At 42.9% G+C, this 21,139-nt stretch overlaps 4 protein-coding genes and 1 long non-coding RNA gene across 9 annotated transcripts; 3 read left to right on the forward strand and 2 right to left on the reverse strand.

Moving 5' to 3' along the window:
* On the forward strand, positions 1,888–4,987 carry LOC8070444 (rust resistance kinase Lr10). Its single transcript, XM_002455264.2, has 3 exons — positions 1,888–2,988; positions 3,505–3,528; positions 3,732–4,987. Exons 1-3 carry the CDS (start codon positions 2,100–2,102, stop codon positions 4,802–4,804), a joined length of 1,986 nt encoding a protein of 661 aa, XP_002455309.1. The 5' UTR covers positions 1,888–2,099; the 3' UTR covers positions 4,805–4,987.
* On the forward strand, positions 5,796–11,675 carry LOC110433987. Of its 2 annotated transcripts, XR_002451440.1 has the most exons (5): positions 5,796–6,190; positions 6,284–6,358; positions 7,299–7,447; positions 9,068–9,216; positions 11,146–11,675. It is a non-coding gene; the product is annotated as an uncharacterized LOC110433987 (long non-coding RNA). The 2 variants fall into 2 exon arrangements; XR_002451441.1 differs by lacking the exons at positions 5,796–6,190; positions 6,284–6,358; positions 7,299–7,447 and adding an exon at positions 7,486–7,911.
* On the reverse strand, positions 6,832–10,759 carry LOC8070445 (G-type lectin S-receptor-like serine/threonine-protein kinase At1g34300). The gene is made up of 2 exons (XM_002457444.2): positions 9,056–10,759; positions 6,832–7,286 (listed from the first exon to the last, which is right to left on the reverse strand). The coding sequence occupies exons 1-2, from the start codon at positions 10,739–10,741 to the stop codon at positions 6,999–7,001; spliced, it is 1,974 nt and encodes a 657-aa protein (XP_002457489.2). The 5' UTR covers positions 10,742–10,759; the 3' UTR covers positions 6,832–6,998.
* LOC110433985 (rust resistance kinase Lr10-like) lies at positions 12,992–20,418 on the forward strand. Of its 4 annotated transcripts, none has more exons than XM_021457346.1 (4): positions 12,992–13,204; positions 13,283–13,372; positions 18,350–18,479; positions 18,565–20,418. In XM_021457346.1, exons 3-4 carry the CDS (start codon positions 18,443–18,445, stop codon positions 19,659–19,661), a joined length of 1,134 nt encoding a protein of 377 aa, XP_021313021.1. In that variant the 5' UTR covers positions 12,992–13,204; positions 13,283–13,372; positions 18,350–18,442; the 3' UTR covers positions 19,662–20,418. The 4 variants fall into 4 exon arrangements, with proteins under 4 accessions (XP_021313021.1, XP_021313018.1, XP_021313017.1 ...); XM_021457343.1 differs by lacking the exons at positions 12,992–13,204; positions 13,283–13,372 and adding an exon at positions 16,760–18,177 and having other exon boundaries at positions 18,307–18,479; positions 18,565–19,701; positions 19,946–20,418; XM_021457342.1 differs by lacking the exons at positions 12,992–13,204; positions 13,283–13,372 and adding exons at positions 16,760–17,187; positions 17,273–18,177 and having other exon boundaries at positions 18,307–18,479.
* On the reverse strand, positions 13,376–16,760 carry LOC110433986 (rust resistance kinase Lr10-like). The gene is made up of 3 exons (XM_021457347.1): positions 15,843–16,760; positions 14,830–14,853; positions 13,376–14,691 (listed from the first exon to the last, which is right to left on the reverse strand). The coding sequence occupies exons 1-3, from the start codon at positions 16,570–16,572 to the stop codon at positions 13,616–13,618; spliced, it is 1,830 nt and encodes a 609-aa protein (XP_021313022.1). The 5' UTR covers positions 16,573–16,760; the 3' UTR covers positions 13,376–13,615.

The raw sequence follows: 21,139 nt of genomic DNA on the forward strand, positions 1-21,139 counted from the left end.
CAGCAAAGAAGCTATTTGTCGAGTGCATAAAAACACTCAGCAAAGAAGCTCTTTGTAGAGTGCAAAAAACACTCGACAAATATCTTGTTTGTCAAGTGTCCGAAATATTGTACTTGGCAAACAATTTAGCACTCGGCAAAAACAAGATTTATGTCAAGTGTCCGAAATATTGCACTTGGCAAACAATTTAGCACTCCGCAAAAACAAGATTTCCAGTAGTAATTCAACTATTGAAACCATTCACAATTAATCACCTAGTTGTTTCTATAGGTAGCTTTAGGTAACATGGACAACACGTTGTGGAGGGGCCCACTAGTGAATGCACACTAGTTTCTCCTCTCTCCTATTACCTCTTCCTCTTTCCCATCTCTTGCCCATCCAAATTACTTCGGTGCCGCCTCCTCTCATCCCTCTTGCCATCCTTGCCTCCTCCTCTCCTCCTTCAGCTACTTCCTTTACCGGCACCCCGGGCACCAGCATGAGGGCCACCCTTGTCACTTGCTTTGTTGTATGTTTTGCTTAGTTGCTACTGTTGCCTTCCCCACACTTCTTCTACCATCTATATCGACTGATCTTCTTATTCAGGTCCGCGACCACTTCTCTGTACCACAGCCACCACTCGAGCTCCACTTGCAAACCGCCCATAGCCGCCACCACTCGAGCTCCTTGCATCAACCACCTCCCATCCTCCTCCCAGTACTAGCTTCGCAGGAGCATGTCATAGCCGCCATACCACTATTGGACCAAAAACTGACCCAAAACCCTATCCATCGACCTCATCGAGCCTCTCTTCGCCGTCAAGCTTCACCGCTCTCCATGGCCAGCGGCCATCGACTTGTTGTCATCATCAAGCTCACTAGCACCTATTTCACCGTGATCGTCCTCCTCATGCCACCATGGAGAGGTCATTGGCAAAGAAAGTGGGAGAGGGAGGAGGCAGTGATAGGAGGGAGGAAAGAGGTAGATGAGAGAGGAGAAACGTGTACACTGACTAGTTGACCCTGTTGCCATGTCTTGTCTATGTTAGCAAACAAATGCCCACAAAACAACCAGATGGTTAATTGTGAATGGTTTCAAATTTGAGTGGCCAAAGATTTTTTTTGTTTTTAGCCAAAATCAAACTTTGCCGATAGTTCGATGGGTAAAATAGACTTACCTTCAGTATTGAAGAGCTAAGGGATTCTTTCCACCTCTTTTACACATATTCGTGTGTCTAATGATGGTATGGAGTCTGATTCCAACATGTACTGGAACAAATGAAACGGCCATTGCATAAATCTCCGAGTTACAGTTTATTCAGGTGTCTGCGTAATAAGATGTGTATTCCTTTACAATGTATGAACATATTTGCTAGTCTATTATATATACAACAATATTAAAAGGAGCCCCTCATTTGCTAGGACGACCTAGAAAATATGAGATTAATCAAAGAGCAAGAACATGATATGAATTGTTAGATTATGATCTGGATGCAGATTTACCAGAAATTACAAGATTAATTGAAAAAAAATAATATGTAACATTAGATTTTATGATGATCTAATGGTCTAGATTTAAAGAAAATTTATGCCACATATATCCTACATTTAAATTAATTTTCTTCCCTGTGATGTTGTAAATTAAACAGTATTATGTCTCTATGGAAAAAAGCAATACACATGTTCCAATTGTTATCAAGTAATATTTTCGTAGCCACTAGCACACTATAAACGATGCACATGGCTGGGAGGTATATACTTACCGGCACAAAAGTTAAGGATGGGGATAGTGCTCTAAATAGATACCCGCGGTTCTTCTCTATGTAACTAAATGAATTAAATATATAATTTTTTTCTTATTTTTTTATTTAGTTTATTTAGTTATATTAGCGAAGAACCGCGAGTATTTATTTGGAGGACCACCCCCATCATTAACGAAAGTAATGCACATGACTATCAGGTAAGGTAATACACATGTTCTACGTGGAAGACGACCTGCTAGTCATACCAGCACTTACCGGATCAGTCCTAGTTGTTTATAATTGAACTCCTACTGCCTAGCGTCCGAGCATTGTACTAGTGCCTTTTCCCTTGGTGTTCACCAGTCATCCGCTTCACAAGATGGAGATGAGTAGATTTCTCGCCATAGCTTCACTCCTGCTCTGCCTTCTCAACCATGGCACCGACATCGCCACTGCTTGGGATGACCGAGATTTCTTCAGCTATTGTCCACCCATCCGGTGCAGCAAAGATGGGCCAGAGATCCGGTTCCCGCTACGGCTCCAATCTACTAATTCATCACCCTCATGCGGTGCCACACCATACATGAACCTAACCTGCTCTGGCCAAGACACCATCCTACAGCACCCATTTCTTGGGCCATCGAAAGTAACCGCCCTGGATTACAACAATTCCCTTATGACGATCATCCCATTACTAGAGCAGCAATTCTCTGAGTGCCCGATCCAGAAGATAATAGACCTACCAGCTCAAGATCATGCTTTAGATTACCCACCATGTTTCTTGCACTGCCGCTTTCCTGGAAGGTTAGTAGACTGTTCAAGGGAATTCACGCTAAGTGGTTCTGCTAGTGCTTTGTATGGAGGTGCAGGCGTCTGTGGCAGCGGCAGCCACTCTTATTTTAGTTATGAGGATCCTGATGCTGCTGATTCAATTACCGGCCCATTCCTTTGCCTTAGCAAACCAGGTCGCTTCACATATTTGGTGAATGATTTTCTACAAATGTTCCTGCTTCCGTTGGACTGCAAGGTCCTACCAAATAAAGTGGTACCGATGCCATTCTCGTTCTTACAACCATACAATGGGACACTGATTACATTCAAGCAAACAGCAGAGGCAATGATCAGTTCTTCTGAGATCACAATCAGTTGGGCACATTGCGATAGCATTATGGGTTTTTGCAGGTATTGTGAAAATCAGGGTCAACCCTGCGCATTCAGCTTTCAGAGGAATCAAACATTCTGCATGCCTCGGCCACACTCCAACAAAGGTACCTTATCATCTCCCATTGAATAGAATTCTGAAGAACTGCAGACGCTCCACTCTGTTTTTAAGTATTTACTTATTCAAAATAAACATAACTATTTACTTTCAAAATCACAGTTTTCAATTTACACTTGGCTCATGTCAAAATAACATTGCAATATCATTTCGAAATTTACAAGAATTATGTCAAAATTACTTTGATAGGAGCGCTAGCTTCAGCAAGGTCCTCAAGTGCAATCAAAACCTAACAAACTTAAGCAGACAAAGTGGGAAATATGTTAGCTTATCTAACTGGTCTAAGTTCACACAAGGACCACGAGGGGGGTGATTTGGTCTGGACAAGTGAATTTGAAAGAGTGAAAAGTTAAAACAGAGGGGAACACATATATTCACATAGCTAAACGTCACTTACTCACTAATGCAACAGTGTTGTTTCATACTGTATTCAAAATAGTAAAGTTCCTTTTTGTTTATACTGTAAACCGTGACTGGTATCTGATTCTATTCTTTGGATTTGCAGGTTTACGTCACAAAGTCATTGCAGGTACTGCTGCAAAAGGAGAGGGGGGGAGGGGGGGGGGGGCTTTCTTTTCATCACAAAAACAACAAAAAAAAAAAGAATAAAGCTATCAACCACGCACAAATCTGTATTGCTGGCTACTCTTACATTCTGTTCTGGCAATAACACTGAGTAGTGTCATCCTATTTAACACTGAATTCCTATTTTCTGTTTTTTTTTCTTTTCAGCAACATCATCGGTAGCCTGTTTTATAGTTCTTTCTCTAATGGTGGCAACTGCACTTTACCTTTCACTGAAATCAAAGTATAATGAAGAGATACATTTAAAGGTTGAAATGTTTCTTCGGACACATGGAACATCGAAACCAACAAGGTACACTTTCTCTGAAGTTAAGAAGATAGCGAGGCGGTTCAAAGAAAAATTAGGCCAAGGTGGATTTGGAAGTGTATACAAAGGTCAGCTGCCAAATGGAGTACCAGTGGCAGTCAAGATGCTAGAGAACTCTACAGGCGAGGGAGAAGAATTCATTAATGAAGTCGCAACCATCGGGAGAATCCATCATACAAACATTGTACGTCTATTGGGCTTCTTCTCAGAAGGCACAAGAAGAGCTCTTATTTATGAATTCATGCCAAATGAGTCACTGGAGAAATATATATTCTCATCTGATTTTAATTCTCCTCAAAGGCTTCTGGCACCAAACAAAATGTTAGCTATTGCTTTAGGTATTGCCCGAGGAATGGAGTACCTACATCAAGGATGCAACCAGCGCATCCTCCATTTTGACATCAAGCCTCATAATATCTTACTGGACTACAACTTCAATCCAAAGATTTCAGACTTTGGCCTTGCAAAACAGTGTGCGAGGGACCAGAGCATTGTTACATTGACTGCAGCAAGGGGCACAATGGGCTATATTGCACCAGAAATATATTCACGGAATTTTGGGGGCATATCATACAAGTCAGATGTTTATAGCTTTGGCATGCTGGTGCTAGAGATGGTGAGTGGAAAGAGGAACTCAGATCCAAGTATTGATAACCAAAATGAGATCTACTTCCCAGAGTGGATCCATGACCAAGTAAGCATTGGGCAGGACCTCGTAACTAACAGGGAAACAACAGAAGATGAAAAAGAAATGGTGAGGCAGCTGGCCATTGCTGCACTTTGGTGCATCCAGTGGAATCCCAGGAACCGGCCATCGATGACAAAGGTGGTAAACATGTTAACTGGAAGGTTGCAGAATCTGCAGATACCGCCTAAGCCGTTTGTCTCGTCTTTAAGCCATCTTATGCCGTAAATATATTTGGGAGCTATGGTTGCACACATATTGATGCCTATCACTAGTAGTATGTCATGTGTTTTTTATAATTCCAGTGCATTAGCCTCCTAAGGCAAGAGTTGTCAGTGTTTCACCATGTAATACAATTAACTAGAAACATATTGCATCAAAATTGAGTTCGGATTTAGCGTTTCAATTTCTTGACTGTGATCACCAAAAACGTGTTAATATGATTTCTCTCCACCTTTCCATATCTCTGCAGTGTGCTACTAGTAGTTTCACATTTCAGTAAAAATGTTCTCCTTGCCCTTTTGATGGGTCAGGAATCAGGATATAGGCCAATGGCCAAATGTCACATATCTAAACAATGAGGACTGTATAAGGTTACACAAGTTTTGCAATGTGAGTGAATGTGTTGGCGTGAATTTGACAACAATTGCTCTAAACTGAGAAAAGCAAAGGAGAGGATTTACCTTCCTCGGTTCCAGTTCCAGGTAGGAGGCAGAACTGGACGGCATTGTGAACTGCCGTAGGAGGCCCTCACCGGAGCAGAGGGCGGTGGCGAAAAGCACCGTGCCGGTTCGGCATTCGGGAGGCGGTGACAAGGACATTGGACAAGGGCATTACGCTGGGCAATATCACCGGCGGCTAAGTCTGGTGTCTATGGCTTGCTAGGTTGTTCGGAGGCCACAATCAGCGGCAAGCGGTGGTGCGGTTCAGCGCACGGCTCAAACGAGAGGTAGCACGGGCACAGAAAAGATGCGGACCAAGCGCACGGCCGGCGGGGTGTGATCAGCGGAGGCGGTCAGCGGTCGGGGGCCGGGGGTGCGGCTGCTTCGGCAACGGCGACGGCGGCGCGAGGCCACGTTGTGGGCTGGAGGCGGAGAGCGCCAAGGAAATGCCACCCCATGGCCCATGGGCCCGGTTCGGCCCATACAGAGATGTAGCAACTGCAACTCAATCCCCTTGCGCACAGCGGCACAGGCCTGGCACCGCACAGCAGGCTTCCCGGCGTTTCACCGGCCGCGGCGACGGTGGCACGGCGGTCTGACCTCGCGCGACGGCGCGAGCCCCTCTTAGTCTTCGCAGCTCCCTTGCATCACACACAACTAGCCGCTCACCTATTATTTAGGGAAGGGAACCCAATCCACAGCGGAATGTTGCGCGGAAACCATTCCGATTCCCATGCCTCCTCGGCTCCGCTAGTGCACCCGCACATGCGTCCCGGCAGTGCCGGTGCTCCGGCTGCGACAACGATTGCGGGGATCTGGATTTTCTGCCCAAAAGCTTCGCCCACGAGCCCCCACTATGCCGCGGCAGCGGCGCTGGAGGGTTCTGTTTGTCGGCTTCTCGACCGTCCCCACCTTCGACCGTTCGACGCTCTCCTTCTCTGCACTGGTTGAGGTGATTTTTGTCTGTCTTGTTTCTTATCACTCACTCTGCATGTCTTGAGCAACGAGGTGATAATCATAACAAACTGCTTGTGCGGTGGTGCAGGAGTAATTCGTTTAGGATATGTAGCCCCGGTCAAGGTTCGTAATTGGAGTTCAATCTCAAAAACTGCAATCCAGAGTAAGCAGCGACTTCTGCACTACTGAACTGTGAATTTTGTAAGATGCTTGTCATATCTTGTTGAAAGCATTCACTCTCAAAAAATTGAAAAAAAAATCTGGTCAAAGCATTACACGGTTAAAACAAGAAAGCTAAGCCTAGTAGATAATCTATTGCGTGCAAATACTTTAGGGACTATATGCCTCCTGTTTTAATATACGCCTGGCATAATGATGCCAGCGATTTTCAAAAAGAACTTTAGGGACTATGCAAAATGATGTGGTTAAATATACTTTTTTCTTACTTCAGCAGACTGGAGATTGGGAACCCCTCAACCCCCAATTGCGTTAAGCATGTGAGTATTAGCATTCTGAAATGTGCAATTGATTTTAAGAAACTTTAAGAACTTGAAACAGATTTGTTTTACATTAGAAAACCAAACAAAACAATGATATTATCGATAATGAGTTCCTGATCTGGTTTGCACCAAAGTATCTTCGCAACACCGATATTCTGCAAGTAAAACTAATGCAATACATGTAGAGCCTTCAGGTTGTAGTAACATGAAAATCAAAATACAGAAAGAGAAAGTATGGCTTTTCGGAGCAATGCATATCTCCTTCGTAAATCTAGGCTACTAACTACACACAATTATTTCTTTTCACCTGGGTCCAGATAAATCTGAGGCATGTGCTGAGCTCGAGAAACCTATATTTTGTGCAACACCAAACCTTGCTGCACTTGTAGCGACGAAGCTATGATCAATGTTGGTTTCTGCATCCATGCTACCTTCCAGGACTTTGGCCACCTCAGACATTTGAGGCCTTCTTTTGCAATCGATCTGCAAACACCACATTGCTAGCTGCATCACCTGAATTACATTCTGCTTGTGTGCTTGCATGTCAGCATTGTTCTTGTCAATCAAATCTACTAACTGATCACTCTTCACCTTTTCTTCCAGTAAGGTAATAAGATGGATGCTCTCTTCGGATTTTGAAGTGTCAAGGTTCTTTCTACCGCTGATGATTTCCATGACCACAACGCCAAAGCTATAAACATCAGCCTTTTCTATGATTTGCGATGTCAACCACTCAGGAGCTAAATATCCAGGTGTGCCTTCTTTGTTTCCCTAAAAAAAGGGTAATAACACAGCCTTCACATAGGCCCACTCTAATGGCTGAGCTTTAGCGGGCTACTTATTGGGCCATCCATGCATGTGCCATTCCAGCCCACTTGTTATTTCAAGGGTGCCCAGCCCACCTCAACTTTGGGGTGTCTCAGCCCAGTCTGCCTGCGCGGAGACCCTCTTGGATCCAGCCGTCGTCGCTCCGCGTCGGGCATCTCGGCGGCGCCGGTGCCCGGTGCTCCGACTCTCCGACCGATGCGGCCATCTGAAGGGATGGTCTGCTGCTCTCCTAGCATGTGCCGCCGTTACGCATGCCACTAGGGAATCGTTGCTGCCCATCGCGCGCCCGGTACGCCGTCGGTTCTCACCGGATACCAGTACCACCACCCTGTACTGTACATACAGCCTCCTCGTAACATCGCCGCCTGCCTTCTCTGCATTGATTAAGGTTAGTGTCTTCTGCCTATCAATTGCTCACTCTGCGTGGCTTGAGGCCTTGAGCAATGAGGTGTAATTATTCCGTATATGAGTTATTCGTCCCGGATAATGAAGGTTGCAATAATAATGGAGATAACACCCCCCCCCCAGCACACACACACACACACGCACACACACAACAGCAAGGACAGTTAAAACAGGATTCCTAATTTCATTCGAAAGTAGAAAATCCATGGTCTGCAAATGCTTTGGAGAATACACAGTATTACACACTTATGTAGTACAGTATATACTAATGTATATGGCACACATTTTTTTTCGAACATGTAGGACAGCTGCACATCTTTTATATTAGAGAGAAAAAGAAGGGGAAAGGAAAACCCCATACAAGACAACCTATATTCCTCCACTAGGAGATATGATACACTTATGTACTACAAAATGTTGTATAAGTAACAAAAGAGTACACACTAGTCTAGTGGACTAGTGTGTACTCTTTTGTTCACTTATACAATATTTTGTATATTGGGAACCCCTCAACTCGAAATTTTCTTTAGCCTGTGCATACTAGCATTTTCAAATGTGCTATTCGTTTTTAAAAATCTTAACTTCAAAGTTCAAACATATCTGCATTACATTGGGAAACAAATGAAAAGAACAAAACTGTGCTCTTCTCTGATGTTTGATGTAGATCAACCTACATTCACTATGTTGTGACATGATGCAAATAAAACTAAAGCAATATATATTATAAGGCCTTCGGATTGTAGTAACTTGAAAAATAAAATACAACAGATAAGCCTTCCTAGATATACGTATCTTCTGCACAAAATCTAGGCCACTAACTTCTCACAATTACTCCCATGTCACCTGGGGCCTGATAAATCTGAGGCTTGAGGTGGATCTGAGGAACCTGTTTTTCCAGCAGTACCAAACATTATTTGACTTGTTGCGACAAAGTTATGATCAATTCTGCTTTCTATGCTCATGTGACCTTCCAAGACTTTGACGACCTCAGACATTTGAGGCCTTCTTTTAGAATCAATTTGTAAACACCACATTGCAAGTTCCATCATCTCCAGTACTTCTTGCTTGTGTACTTGCATGTCAGCACTGTGTTTGTCAACCAAATCTGCTAACTGATCACTCTTCACCTTTTCTTCCAGTAAGGTAATAAGATGAATGCTCTCTTCGGATCTTGAAGTGTCAAGGTTCTTTCTACTGCTGATGATTTCCATAACCACAATGCCAAAGCTATACACATCCGCTTTTTCTGTGATTTGGGATGTCAACCACTCGGGAGCTAAATACCCAGGTGTGCCTCTCATTCTTGTGATCACTTGGCTCTTATCCCGATCGATGAGCTTGGATAACCCAAAATCAGAAAGTTTAGCATTGAAGTTTTCGTCTAACAGGATATTTTGTGGTTTGACATCCAAGTGAGCAATCCTCTTGGAGCACTCCTCATGTAGATAAGATAGACCCTTCGCAATGTGAGTAATAACTTGGTGTCTAGTTTTCCAATCTAGAGAGGGAGTATCATGCTCATGTGAGTAATAGATCCACCTGTCCAAGGACCCTTTCGGCATATACTCATACACCAAAAGCCTATGTGATTTCTCTGCACAGAAACCTATCAGCCTGACCAGATGGATGTGATGAATGCTGCCAATTGTCTGAACCTCCGCTAAAAATTCTCTCTTACCCTGACCAGATCGCTCCAAACGTTTAACCGCAATTTTTTCTTCACTGTATTGCCCCTCAAAAACAGACCCAAATCCTCCTTCCCCAAGCTTGTATCTGAATTGGTCTGTTGCTTCTTGTAGCTGCTGAAATGTGAACCTTATTGGCATTCCTGGCAGCTCCCTGAACTCTTCAACCCCTTCTTCCATCTCCCAGTGTTGCCTTGCTCTCAGTTTATAGGCGCAGAATGCAATGGATACAATGAGTACAATTAAACTGCCTATGGAACCTATAACAATACCAATAATTTTGTTTGTTGTAAAGGATGAGTGATTTGTATGTGTTGGGCCAGTAACATTAGGTGTAGGAGGATTTGTAGCCGGAGGCGAAGCTGAAATATCGACTGGGGGACAGAAGACGATCTGGTAGTTGGTGCCCGATGGGCAAGTGAAGGTTGTACTGGAGTCATCATCCCTGGAATAGCTGTATGCATCAGGGCACCCCCGCACGAAGAACACGGAGTAGGTAGTGGGTTCACAAGTGCTAGTGTTGTTCCCTGTGCAGCAGTATTTGTCTTGTTTGAACACTGTACACGCACTGTTACAGCCACCGGGTGCCTTCAGATCACTTGGGCACTCGGCTGTGATGTTTCCTACGCAGCGAGGCCCCCTGCTGCACGCTTGCCCTGCCCCTGTGTTTTCTTGCACCGGCAAGAAGTCCATGGGCACGTTGAAGCCGTCGACAAGGGAGATGTCAAAGAAATCTGTACCTCCTCCGATGGAGAACTCAGCAAGAGTAGAGGGCGGCTGACCATAGCCTGTGCAGGCCAGCACGCCGCCACAGTCTCCTGTCTGGCACGACCCGTTGCCGGCGCTGTCAAATGAGCAATTCGTGCGCGGCCACACACGCCCGGTAGTGGTGCTGGCCGGCATGTTGAGGGTCCAGGACTCCCCAGGGTCGAGCTGCTTTCCGCCGCCTGGCACAGCAGCTGGCCATATTGTGTTGGAGCATCGGTTGCTGATGCTCAAGGTGATGGCGCTGCCGATTGGTAGGAGGAGGAAGAGAGGCAGGAGGTGGAGAGTCCTGGAAGAACTCAGCACTGTCATCTTGTCTTGTGTTATGCGTTGTTTCTTGGATTGGATTCTGGGTTGTAGCATGGATCCTGTGGCATAGCAGAAGCAAAAGAAAACTCGAAGGCAACAGCATAAACAAATATAGTGTACCGTTTGCGTGTTGAATCGTTCAAGCATACTCTGTCAATAACGTAACACACTGGACAACTAGAAGACGCCATTGGAAACTTTTTTTTTTCCTTTTTGGCTAATCAGCACAGACGCCATTGGAAACAGTTTTACTTATTTCATCATTAGTCATATGCACATGCGAGTTGTTGAATAATATTTTGTTCCTCAGCGGCAAAATGTTATGAAATTGTGAAGCAAATCATGCCAATATCAGTGTTTATTGCCATGTTAATTAATAATTACTCCTATAACACATCCACGTCAGCAGATGATGTAACTTTTTTCAATCCTCTAAACTGATGCTCTATTCCTTTCAGGGACAATTCAGATCACTTGCCACTCTAGGCAAGCCGACTACTATATATATATATATATATATATATATATATATATATATATATATATTTCAGAGAGCAGCTGGCCATATGGTGTAGGAGCATTGGTTGCTGATGCTGAAGGTGATGGTGTACTGTTGCCGACTGGTAGGAGTAGCAAGATAGGCTGGAGCTGGAGAGTCCTGGAAGAACTCAGCACTTTCATCTTGTGTTGTGCGTTTTGCATTGAGCTACTTGGATTGCATTTTGGGTAGCATGCTTCTTGTGGCAGAGAGGAAGCAAAAGAAAAATCTAAGGAGATAGAGTAAACAAGCGGTGTACAGCAAACCACGTAGCACACTGGACTAGAGAAATAGAAGATGCCACTGGAAACAGTTTGACAAGGCTGGAACTTGCTTGTTCAACTTGTTTACTTGTTTCATCATCAATCATAGATACACAAAACTACTTCACATGCAAATTGTTGAGTACTACCCCTCCATTCCAAATTATAAGACGTTTAACTTTTTTAACCTCAAGTTTGCCACTTATTTTATTCAAAAAAATTATACAAACATAGTTAAATTTAAGTCATTTTTGAAGAAATTTTATTAATAAACCAAGCCACGACCAACAAAAAATTTACACAAATTTTTAAATAATATGAGTGGTCAAACTTGGTGACAGAAATGATCAGTTATTTTACAGTTTGGGATGTATTGAGGATTTGTTTTTCCGTAGACCATGGAACTGTTTTCAATCCTAAACTGCTGCTCTAATCCTTTCAGAGGCTAACTATATTCAGCTCTGTGCCAAGAAGTCTCATTCATCACATAATTTTGGGATTGTGATGTAGATATCTGTTGTTGGGTATGGTTTTCCCTCAGAAATCGGGAACTAGGATATGCACTGTTATCATCTAACTAGATTAAAAGAATGTCTCCTTTCTCTAAAAAAAATGTTCATCCACAAAGTTTTTCTATACCCACATGTATTGCAGAGAGATTTGTGTTTTTAAGGCTTTGTTTAGATTCAAAAACTTTTTTGATTTGAGTACTGTAGCATTTTCGTTTGTATTTGACAATTATTCTTCAACAGGCAATCATGGACTAATTAGACTCAAAAGATTCGTCTCGCAAATTACAGATAAACTGTATAATTAATTATTTTTTATCTATATTTAATGCTCCATGTATATACCGTAAGGTTCGATGTGATGAGAAATTTTGAAAAGTTTTTGGATTTTGTGTGTGACTAAACACAAGGCCTAATAGTTCAAATGCTGCTCCGATCCATTTGACGTCGTTTCAGGCCAGATGCTTTTGTGATTGTGATCCGCAGCGCAGCCCGAGAGCCTCTCGATTCTGTGCGTCATTGGCCATTGCAGGTACGGTACACTGCCGGGCTGCGATCCTAACGCTCAGGCAGTCAGGTTTTTCCTACGAAATGGGGACATGCAAGAATGCATGACAGTGCTGTACATGCTCAATCCCAGGCCGGAGATCGACGGTCGACGCTTGGGGACTTTTGATTTCAGCTAATCAGCTTCTAAGGTTGATTTTTGTTTCCAAGCATTATCTGGCGAGCAAAAGAAAGAGATCTCACTAGCTGCTAGCCTTTTTTTTTTCTTTGAGCTGCAATGTAAAAATATTCGTGTGGTGCACTGTTGCAGGCTTGCAGCATTCCAGTTCGTAGTCGGCCCACTCTGGCCTTTGACTAACTGCAATATATATGCCGTCCTTGTCTTTGACTATGGGCCGAGCCCTACTGATTAGAAGCTGGTCGGCCTCCCTAAAGCCCACGTCAATGCAGTGCACTGCAGTCTGCAGCCCAGACTGATCTGAGAGGTAGGAGATGTCTCCGCATCACCTTCCTCCCACCACCACCGGTGCTACGCCCACTTCGGCGGCGGCGATCTGCCCAATGGCTTCGGCTTCCCAGCGGACCACTGCGATTTCTCGCATGCTGGCGCCCATGGCACGCCATCCGTCCTCACCGGCCATTCTAGAACGCCGAGTGCATCCATGGCATTCGACCTCCGGGCATTGGTACTTCGGTAGAGGTGAGTAGCCTCCCTGAACATTAATCTGCCTGAATTTCTCGTGCAAGGAGGGGTAGCTACCGACAGCTTGTTCATTAGGCAGGAACTCGTCGTTGAGGACCACCAATCCGTCTCAATGCTCACAATTGGAGATAAATCATAAGAACATTAACCTGTCTGCATTTCAATGTAAGCTGTAACTTCTACCGTTCCAGCTACTGATTTTTATGCAGTGTTCTGCTAATGTCATTACATATCCATTAACATGGTTAAACCAGGAATCTGAATGTATGCAATCCAGTGGTTACAGGGAAAAAAAGGTATAATACGAAAAATATGATAGACACAAGGCATCACTGGTACATGTCGATAACTGAATAACTGATAGACACAAACATCTGAATGATTATGATGTGGTCTCTACCTTTTGCTTCATGCTTGCTGGCCAAAGGATGAAACAAATGGTTTAGGGGGCATCTTTAGGCTCTGCAAGCTATCTGTCAGCATGTTCACCACTTTTGTCATTGACGGGCGATTTGCTGGGTTCCACTGAATGCACCACAGCGCTACAATAGCCAGCTTCCTCATTATATCTTTCTCTCCTTGTGTCATTTCCCTGACCAGTTCCAGTTCTTGCCCGGTGACTATTTTCTCATATATCCACTCGGGAATGTAAATATCATTTTGGTTCTCGGTCTCTGGGTATATGCTCCTCCTCTTTCCACTCATCATTTCCAGTACCACCATGCCAAAGCTGTAAACGTCTGACTTGTATGATACTGTCCCAAAGTTCCGAGAATATAATTCTGGTGCAATGTAGCCCATTGTGCCTCTTGCTGCAGTCAGCGTGACAATGCTCTGATCCCTTGCGCACAGCTTCGCGAGTCCAAAATCTGAAATCTTTGGCTTAAAATTGTAGTCTAGTAAAATGTTGGAAGGCTTGATGTCGAAATGGAGTATGCGCTGATTGCAACCTTGGTGCAGGTACTCGATTCCTCTGGCAATTCCTGTTGCTATTTCTAGCATCTTATTAGGTGTCAAATGTTCTTGGCCACTACTGTCAGATTCTTGTGAGAATATATATTTCTCTAGCGATGCATTAGGCATAAATTCATAGATTAGAGCACGCCTTGATCTTTCAGAGCAGAAACCTAGAAGCCGAACGACATTGTCATGGTGGATCGTTCCAATGGTTGCAACTTCGTTGATGAATTCTTCTCCTTCTCCTGTTGAGTTCTCCAACATTTTGACTGCCACAGGCACTCCATTGGATAGCTCACCTTTGTATACGCTTCCAAATCCACCTTGGCCAAGTATGTTATTGAACCGTCTTGTTATCTTCTTAACTTCAGAGAACGTGTATCTTGTTGGTTTTGACGTGCTGTAGGTTTTCAGGAACATTTCGACTTTCATGTGTATCTCTTCATCATATTTAGATTTCAGGGCGAGATATAATGCAGCAGCTGCCATTGCTGAAATAACCAGAAGTGTGGCTACTGGTGTCGTTACTGAACAAACAAGTTGAACAAAATCAGTCTGCCAGATAGAAATCCATTATTCATATGTTTTGTGAATGGGACTTTGAGAGTGCTGTAGTTTTGTTGTAAGAAATAAAAAAGAACTCAAAAGAGCATTAAACCACATACCTGCAATGACTTTGAGATGTGAACCTGCATGGAGGAAAGAGGTGCATTAGATTCTATCAAGGCTTTCTTTTAGGCACAATCTTTTTTTTTTAACGAACGGGCATGATACTGTGCACCATTTCTGTTAATATAGAAGGAACTTTTCGGCAGAATCTTAGGGGGTGTTTGGTTTGGGGTGTTAAAGGTTAACAGGTACTGCAGTTTTGTCTTATTTGACAATTATTATCCAATCATGGACTAATTAGGTTTAAAAGATTCGTCTCTCAAATTACTCTCCAGTTGTGTTTTTAGTTTCGTAAATAGTCTATATTTAGTACTCCATGCATGTGTCCAAACATTCGATGTGATGGGCGGTAAACTTTAACAGGGCAACCCAAACGGGGCATTACTAACTAAACAAAGGTAAATTGCTGTACACCGTGCTGATTAAGAAACCCAAGCAGTCTACGCAAAAGTTTAGGACAGCTTATGTCCAGTGAACAAGAAAATTAGTGCTAAGTGCATGTTCCTCACTTCCATCTTAATACTAGTGCATAGCATATTCAGGCATCATACATGGTGAGAGCAATATGAATATTGTACTATTTTTTATAAAGAACTATATTAATTTAATTGTTTATTAGAGCAAGAGATGGTCTCTAAATGTGGAGACGTCTGAGTTGAGAATGTCACTGTTGTTGCATTCAGAAGTATATTGTGAAAGAGCACTCAACAGTGGTGGAAGTCTTGCAGTGAGGTGCTGTTTCTGGAAAGCACTCTTCTGCCACTAGCTATGCACATTTATTAATTGAGTAATGACAACTTTGGAGAGTAATACTAAAACCAATTTACTTGAATCATTAAAGTTCTGTGTAACAAAAAAATTGTTATGCACACAGGACATGTAACTGTGTGCTACTTAACCCATGGATTGTCATGCCAAAATCAACATAGAATTGCAATAAGTAATATCATAACATATAAAATGCTGTTTGAGATAAGTTCATTGTTGCATGAGTGATTTAGAAACTTACTTTGTTTCTTACTCTTACAGAATGCTTGCCTAGTTTCTGACTTAAATCCACAGAGCCTTCCTTCATCTTCACAGTTTTGGCAAACATTGGTAATGTTAGGAACTGACCATCTTAACATTGTCTCACCAAATGCAATGGTTCGTTTTACAGTTTCGTTGAAGTCCATGTTTATAGAACGGTAAGGTACTGAAATGCTATTTGAAAGAACCATGCAGTCCAATGGAAGAAAATCCATTGATTGAAAAGAAGATACCAAGTAAGTGAACTGGCTAGTATTGTTAAGGCAAAAGATGGGACCGGCAATGTTGGCCTTATCACTTGGTATGAACTCTGCTGAACAACTCACTAAGGTTGCACGTTCCCCATAAGGTCTATATACATCGGTTGATAGATTGGTGGAGATGATCTTCTGAAAAGGGCACTTGGATTCTGCAAGTGGGACAATGATTATAGTACCGACACTATACTCGATGGCAATTACCTTGCATAAGCCAAGATTTGGGTGAACCAGGATGGTATCTGCTTTCGAGCACACTAACTCCATACCAGGTGCACCACATGATAGAGGGCTGGTTACAAGGCGGAATGGAAATCGGATCTCTGGTCCTCCTTCGCTGCAACTGGATGCTAGGCACTTTTGGAAGAAGCTTTCATCACTGCTTGCGGTGGCCATGGTGATTCCATAGTAGAGAGATGAGAGCACCAAAGCTACAGCAAACAAATTAGACATTTGTGTGGCAGAAGAATGCCAGCAGCCAGCAGGCAAAGCAAGGTTGCACCTACAAGATTTAGAAACTTGTTGGAATCAATGACCCTCAATTGTTTGTCGTGATGGTCCCACAACTGTGGTGGAAGAATTCTAGCTTTGCGTCTTGGTGAAGTGGGCTTTCTTGGATATTTCTTGTGTAGTGCTGCACTATAGTCATCCTTTCCACGCTACAGCCATTGACTGGAATGGATTAGTCAACATATAGTTCTATTTTGCCTAGTTGGGACTTATCTCATACACCTTGATATTTTCTATCTACCACTACCACCCACCTGTGTAGATAAGTAAAGCGTCAGACTTGTACTTATCCCACATTTACTACTTATTTGACAAGACAACCATGTTAGACAAATTAGGAAGCCAATTGAAAGCTGGAGCTTTGGTGGGCTGCAAAAGGACTCATCCCAAAGCATCGGCCGGCCAACTCATATAACTGTAAGTTGCCTCAGCAACATGAGTTCCTTACATCTAGGAAGGAAAAAGGAAAAACTCAAGGAGAACTGAGATGAGCAGAGGTTGAAGCATGTTTTCAACGAATGAAGGTATAAGGCAAAGATACGATATATGCCTGCAAAAGTGAGTTCCCTTGTAATTATAGAAGAAAGTCGTTGATAAATCTTCTATGATCATAAAATATTGACACGATTTACACATTACGTAGGTGGAAAAATCTAAATTTTCTTCCTTGCATCGTGTGCATCAGCTTGACTAACAGATAGGATGCCAGGCTTGACTTCTCTTCCTCTTCCCTCCTGTATTGGTCGAGCCACAGATAATTAACCTCCTCCTTTACTCTTGCTTCAACTTTCTTGTCTGATCTTGCCTTTGCTAAGCTTCAATGATTAGCTCTCATGCATTTCTTCTCTCCCTGCATGGATTAGCCATGGTTTCCACACTTATAACAAACACTGAAGGGCAAGCTTTTTGCCCTTCTTTCTCCTGTGGGCATCTTCAAGACATACGATCTCCTTTCCGTATGCAAGGTGATCCACAAGGTTGTGGTTTTCCAGAGTATGAGCTGGTTTGCATTGATAGCAAGGCTATAATTCACATCAACAGTGGAAGATACTTTGTGACTAACATCTCCTACACTGACTCTACTTTCTGGGTTGTTGATGCCAATTTGGATAATAGCAGCTGTCCCATTCCTGCGAGCAACCAACATCCCTATATAAATGGTTTGCAATCCGAAGGCAGCACCTTGCTGGATCCTGATACAGTAACTTGGGCTGCCTTTATCACTTGTTCAGAGATGCTAAGTGATGTTACTTCCTTGTTCAGCAGTTGCTGTAGTGGTATTTACAGGCCTGTCAATTGCCGAAGTACGAAGAATTCTTTTGTTTATGTCTTCACTACCACATTCTTCCCAATGGTTGGATACATCAAGCCGTCATGTAGATACTTGTCCATGATTCCTTTGGGCAGTCGACATGTCAAGCGACCAGATAATGCAAGTTATGAAGATATTGTAAAATTTATGAGGAATGGCTTTTCTGTTGATTTTCCTTATAGCAGTGGATGGACATATCATTGGATCATTAACTTATGCCTGAAAGAGGCAAAGGGGTGAGTATGAGCTCCGTGAACTGCTGATTTCTCTGTGTTTTAATTTCCTTTCAAAATTTAATTTTATTGGGGGTGCTCCGGTGCTCACCCCAATTAATTCTGTTTGATGTGCTGTGACAAAACCTGCAGTTACTACAATGATAAAATATCTAACTCAAGCATTGTGGATCAGACTTTTGCCACCGCTTTTGGGATCGACCTTCATTTCTTAAGATGTGTAAATGATTATTCATACCGAACTAAATTATTTTGGGCTGTGGTCGCCATGATATCTGCTGTGGACATTGTGAAGTTCGTGATAGGTAATGAGAGAATTTCATCATTTTAGATCATTATAGCTGCATCCTTGCATGCATCTTACTTAATCCTGCAATCTTTTATCTGCAGTGTTTGGAATGCTATCGAGGTTTGTGTTTGCACCATTAGCTGTATTGACCTTCCTCGCCTACAAATACTGGAAAACAAGGATATCTATTGATGCAGTTGAGAAGTTTCTCCAAATGCAACAAGCTCTTAGCCCAACAAGGTATGCCTATACCGACATCACTGCAATCACAGGGCACTTCAGAGAGAAGCTTGGCCAAGGAGGCTATGGATCCGTGTACAAAGGCATGCTTCCAGGTGATGTCAATGTTGCTGTCAAAATGTTGGGCAATTCATTGTGCAATGGAGACGAATTTATCAGTGAAGTGTCCACCATCGGAAGTATCCACCATGTCAATGTAGTGCGTCTCGTGGGATTTTGTTCAGAAGAAATGAAGAGGGCTCTCGTCTATGAGTACATGCCTCGTGGATCTCTTGATAAGTACATCTTTTCTTCTGAGCAAAGATTTTCCTGGGATAAGCTCAATGAAATAGCTTTAGGCATTGCCAGAGGAATCAACTACTTGCACCAAGGATGTGAAATGCAGATACTGCACTTTGACATCAAACCACACAACATCCTTTTAGACAATAACTTCACTCCTAAAGTTGCCGACTTCGGGCTAGCCAAATTGTACCCGAGGGACAACAGCTTTGTGCCGGTGAGCGCTGCATGGGGAACTATCGGGTACATAGCTCCCGAGATGATATCCCGTAATTTCGGTGTTGTTTCATGCAAGTCAGATGTTTACAGCTTCGGGATGCTATTGCTGGAGATGGCTGGGGGGCGAAGAAACTTAGACCAACATGCAGAAAGGAGAAGCCAGATGTACTACCCAGCTTGGGTGTATAATCATCTAACTCGGCAAGAGGTAGGCGAGATTTGCGAAGCTTTTGATATCCATGAGGTGGAGAGGAAGCTGTGTGTTGTTGGGTTATGGTGCATTCAGATGAAATCACATGATCGACCAACGATGAGTGAGGTCATTGGGATGCTTGAAGCTGGCGTTGATGGTCTTCAGATGCCTCCCGAGCCATTCTTCTGTGGGGATGAGCAGAATTCCGTAACTGGTACTTTCCGTTTGTCCTCGGAGTTGAGTGCAATCTCAGAGAATGAATGAGGTTACTAATTCCACAAGATGAACCGCCAATGTGTTACAGGTAGCTAGAATCTGAAAATCTATATTCACGGTTGTACTTGGATGATGCTCAATATTCTTTTAGTTGTGTGGTGGCTAGTCAGATGTGGGCTATGCTATCTGATGTACTAGGTGTTCAGCTAGGTAGTTCTGTTGATTCAGTTGGAAAGTATTGGCTTAGTAATAAGAAAAATGGGGTGATCAATGCATTCTCTTCTGCTACCTTGTGGTGCTTATGGAAATTGAGGAATGATCTTTGTTTTCAGAGGATGGAGTGGAAGAGTATGGAGATACTCTATCACAGTATTTCTGGCACGGAGCAAAACTGGAGTATACTTTACACGGAGGACAAACGAGCAGCTATCATGGAGAAAACTGGGGATCTCAGATCGATGGCGTGGAGATGGTTCTGGCTGACACCATGATGTTCCAGATGGCAAGTGGGCGGCCAGTTATGAAGCTGTTGATGGATGATCTTAATTCGGTGTCTGCTGTTTAGATTCCTTTTGCAATAGTCCTGTAGAGTTTTTTGCTTCAGTTCTGTTAAACTCTTTTAGCTGTTGTCGAGGTTGCTCTGGAGTTTGGTCTTTAATCTCGGATGGTATGGGAATTTGTACTTCCATATGCTGCGATCCTGGTTGCCATCCAAACGGAATTCATAAGTTTTGGGAGGAATCAGAACGGCCTTGTGCTGCTTTGCTCTGTTCGAAGTTGATTCACACTCTCTGCCCGGCTTTTATGTGATGTCTCCAAATAGGTGTTCTTATAATCATTCGATTAGTCAAGAATATAGTAGCAATTTTTTGTCTTTCCTTTTTACTTTTTCATAATAATTTACGGATAGTCCACATGTTCCTCATACACAAGTTCATATTTTGTGTTTTAACCCATTCATTGATGCCAGCAACTATCTGATCTCAATAATTTACAGATAGTATTAGTGATCATCGTTGGGGTGCAGGTGCAGTTAGCCGCGTCATTGATGACCAATTTTTTCTGCTACCAAAAGCATTACTCCAATCCAACTCTTTGTTTTTTTGGGGTGGGGGTGGGGGGTATAAGTACTCCAATCCACTTTGACTGCCAGCACCCGCAGGGCCATATGTTTCAAGCAGGCAGTTCACACTTCACACAGTCCTACAGATGGTCCAAAGCTTGTGGCCTTGTTTAGTTCGAAAAAAAAATTGAGTTCGGTTAATATAGTACTTTCGTTTGTATTTGATAATTATTGTCTGACCATGAACTAACTAGACTCAAAAGATTCGTTTTACAAATTACAGACAAATTGTGTAATTAGTTATTTTTTATCTATATTTATTGCTTCATGTATGCGTACAAAGATTCGATGTGATAACAAATCTTCAAAATTTTTGCAAACTAAATAAGACGTGAACCCATTTCGTTCTGTCAAAGCCAGCCATTGTTGACCAAAAAGCATGCTCAGGAAAAAACCGCCACCT

This window comes from Sorghum bicolor, chromosome 3 (genome assembly GCF_000003195.3).
Source record: "Sorghum bicolor cultivar BTx623 chromosome 3, Sorghum_bicolor_NCBIv3, whole genome shotgun sequence".
NCBI lineage: Eukaryota > Viridiplantae > Streptophyta > Magnoliopsida > Poales > Poaceae > Sorghum > Sorghum bicolor.